The 2,711-nt window shown below is 43.0% G+C and overlaps 1 protein-coding gene across 1 annotated transcript; it reads right to left on the bottom strand.

Annotated features, from left to right (window-relative positions):
- Positions 1–571: 571 nt before the first annotated feature.
- Positions 572–2,116, bottom strand: ANKRD34B (ankyrin repeat domain 34B). Its single transcript, XM_010133543.1, has one exon. The coding sequence runs from the start codon at positions 2,114–2,116 to the stop codon at positions 572–574; it is 1,545 nt and encodes a 514-aa protein (XP_010131845.1).
- Positions 2,117–2,711: the final 595 nt, after the last annotated feature.

The following is a 2,711-nucleotide window of genomic DNA, read 5'->3' as shown; positions in this document are numbered from 1 at the left end:
CCCCCTCTGTTTAAATGAGCAGCTTCCAGTAATCCAATAGCTTGAGAAGCCCAAGATGAGTGATGCACCTAATTGACAGTGCGAGCAAGGTTTGGTCATTTTGCACGAGGTTTTTCAGGACTTCTCGCTCACTGTTCTCAAATCATCTCCTGGACAGTCAGCCTGGTGTCCTACGTCACAGCCAAGTGTTTCCAGTTCCCAAACTCCGCCTATACTACTTTCTGGGCACAGAAAGGGTATGTGTTTGGGGAAACCTAGGAGGGATAGTATTTCCAGCCTAAAGCGAGGCTTGCGGTGCCTGAGACCTGTTGTGGGTTCAGCCTGTCTCAGGTGAGACTTCAGAGCTGAAGTTGAAAACACTGTGAGAACAGTGTAACAAACGTGCCTTGGTGTGCAGAAAAGTGTAGTTGTTAAGTGTATCTGTTTATGTCGTCTCCAAGCTATATAACTCACTCGAAGGCAGAGAGCTTTACATCACAGACCTGCTATCTTTTCTATATGAATCATCACAGTCAGGTAGTGCAGTGAATACGTACCTATCGTAAAGATTTTGTAACCCTTTAATCCCCTGTTAAAAATTCACTAACTGCTTAATCTGCTCAGTCTGTAATGACTGCCTCCTTTGAGGCATTTCCGTATTTTTGGTCTCCCTAGGGAAAGCAGGTGCTGCTGGTACTAAGTGTTTTTGGCCACAGGAAATCATCCTAGAAACCCTGTTTATGAAAGTAACACCTGGAATTGGGGGGTGAGGATTCACGTTCAGTGGTGGAAGAAAACCTCGTCTTGCCTGAGCAACATGACCCAGTGACAAGGCTCCTGAACCATGTCTTTCTAGTAAAGCTTGGTTTCTCCTGCTCAAAGTAACAGGAGACATGTTCTCCAGTACTTGTCTAGAACGTGAAAACAGAGAGTGAGATGGAAAAAGAACCTTTTTTTTCCCTGTCACTAACTTACTGTCTTCTGCAGTGGTGGGACTTAGACTAGAAGTCAACCGAGAATCAGAGCTGTAGTGATTTGCTCCCAAATTTCTTTTCTGGATAATATTGCTGAGGTTTGAAATAAATCTGATCTGTCCCGAACTGGCATCCTGACCCATAGGAATCCCACTGGGGTTATGTTTCTGTTCAACATAAGGAGTCTGAGAGTTTAGCTCATCATATGATAATTTCCTTGATCCATTTTGATCAAAGGTTTTCAATAAATGAGCAGTGTCTTTTATGTCAATACTTTGGTGCCTGGTGATGAATCTCTTTGATAAGGCAAGGCCATTGATTTTAAAAGAGAGCTCTTCCTCCGGAGTAATATCCTTAAGTTCTTGTAACAAGGCAATTTTATTCTGGTGAAACAGTGACTGAGAGCTCTTTATCCAAGGCTCAGACTGTAGCCACTGCACTTGTGCCAGCCTGGACCCTACTTCTGTTGAGCTAGATTTTCTCGTCAGTGAAACTGTTTGAGATGAGCTGTCCACAGTTCGTGGATGATCCAGCTCTTTAAAGCTGAATACTGCTTTTCTAGTTTTATCTGAACCAGAAATTGGGGATGGAGATGTTTTCAGTTCTATTTCCGATGGGGAAGTGCAAGCGGTTGGGGAATGGCATTCCTCAAAGTCTGCAGGAGGCATGTTCAGGTACTGCTTTGTTTTCTGCCTTCCCGATGTGGACTTGTGAGTTGTGATGATGATGACTTCTTTTCCTTGTGCCCTGCAGGCATTAAGAAGAACTTTCAGGGTTTCTTTGTCTTCAGAGTTTATTGCGTACACAAGTGCCGAGCAATTGGAGTGATCCTGCAGGCTTGGGTCGGCTCCACTTTTCAGCAGCAGAGACACCACTTCAGGACCTGCTCTTTCCAAACATGCGTGCATCAAGGCTGTCTTTCCAGATTTGTCCTGTATGTTCGGATCAGCCTTGTTTTCCAGGAGGTATTTAACCATCCTTGCCTTGCTGACACTCTGGGAGTCCACATGTTTTGTCCTACAAGCAATCATTAAAGGGGTTTCACCTCTGTCATTGCTCTCGTTGATGTAGGCACCACCCTCTAGTAACAGTCTGGTGAGGCGAAGGCGGCTTTGATAGACAGCTCTTATCAGGGAATTCCCCTCCACTGGCAACTCCGCCATTTCAGTCACAGCACTTGCCTCACACCTTCCTAGTGTCTGGAAAGAACACCTGGTTCTTAGAAAAAGCAAAGAGGCCCCCCAGGACAAAAAAAAAAAAAAAAGAGAGAGAGAAAAGAGAAGAGGATTTAACTGTACAAATTGGACATGTAAACACCCCTGTACTTTGTGAAAACAATATGAAGATAAGGGATTAAAAAATAAAGCAACAGTATTCCCACCTCCTAGACTTCAAGAAATGCATTTTTTAAAAAATACTTGGATATAATTAGAACATTTATAGTTGCTTAAAGCATGGCTGTCACCTTTTTTTTTTCTTTTTAATTGTTCTCTCTCTTGTCACACCCTGCCAAACAAGCTGCAAAAAAAAAAAAGTTTAATTCTCAACACTCGGGTGACTTTGTAGTGACTACACCCAAGTGGCTGTGGTGCAGTGGTACCACTCCTGGTTTTCGTCAGTGCAAGAACTGGATGAATCCTGCAGCACTTCTTTTCACTGATGTGAGATGGTGTCACCTCCACTTAATTCTTTTTTATAAAATGATAATGATAAACATCTAGAAACTAACAAGAAAATGAAAATTCATGGGTCTTAATA

This window comes from Buceros rhinoceros, unplaced genomic scaffold (assembly GCF_000710305.1).
Source record: "Buceros rhinoceros silvestris isolate BGI_N320 unplaced genomic scaffold, ASM71030v1 scaffold40843, whole genome shotgun sequence".
Lineage (NCBI taxonomy): Eukaryota > Metazoa > Chordata > Aves > Bucerotiformes > Bucerotidae > Buceros > Buceros rhinoceros.
The sequence above is the reverse complement of the archived record's forward strand: the minus strand, read 5'-3'. Positions and strand labels throughout refer to the sequence as shown.

Excerpts from the sequence above, each read along its gene's own strand:
- ANKRD34B (XM_010133543.1), bottom strand. The coding sequence starts at position 2,116 with ATGGCGGAGTTGCCAGTGGAGGGGAATTCCCTGATAAGAGCTGTCTAT.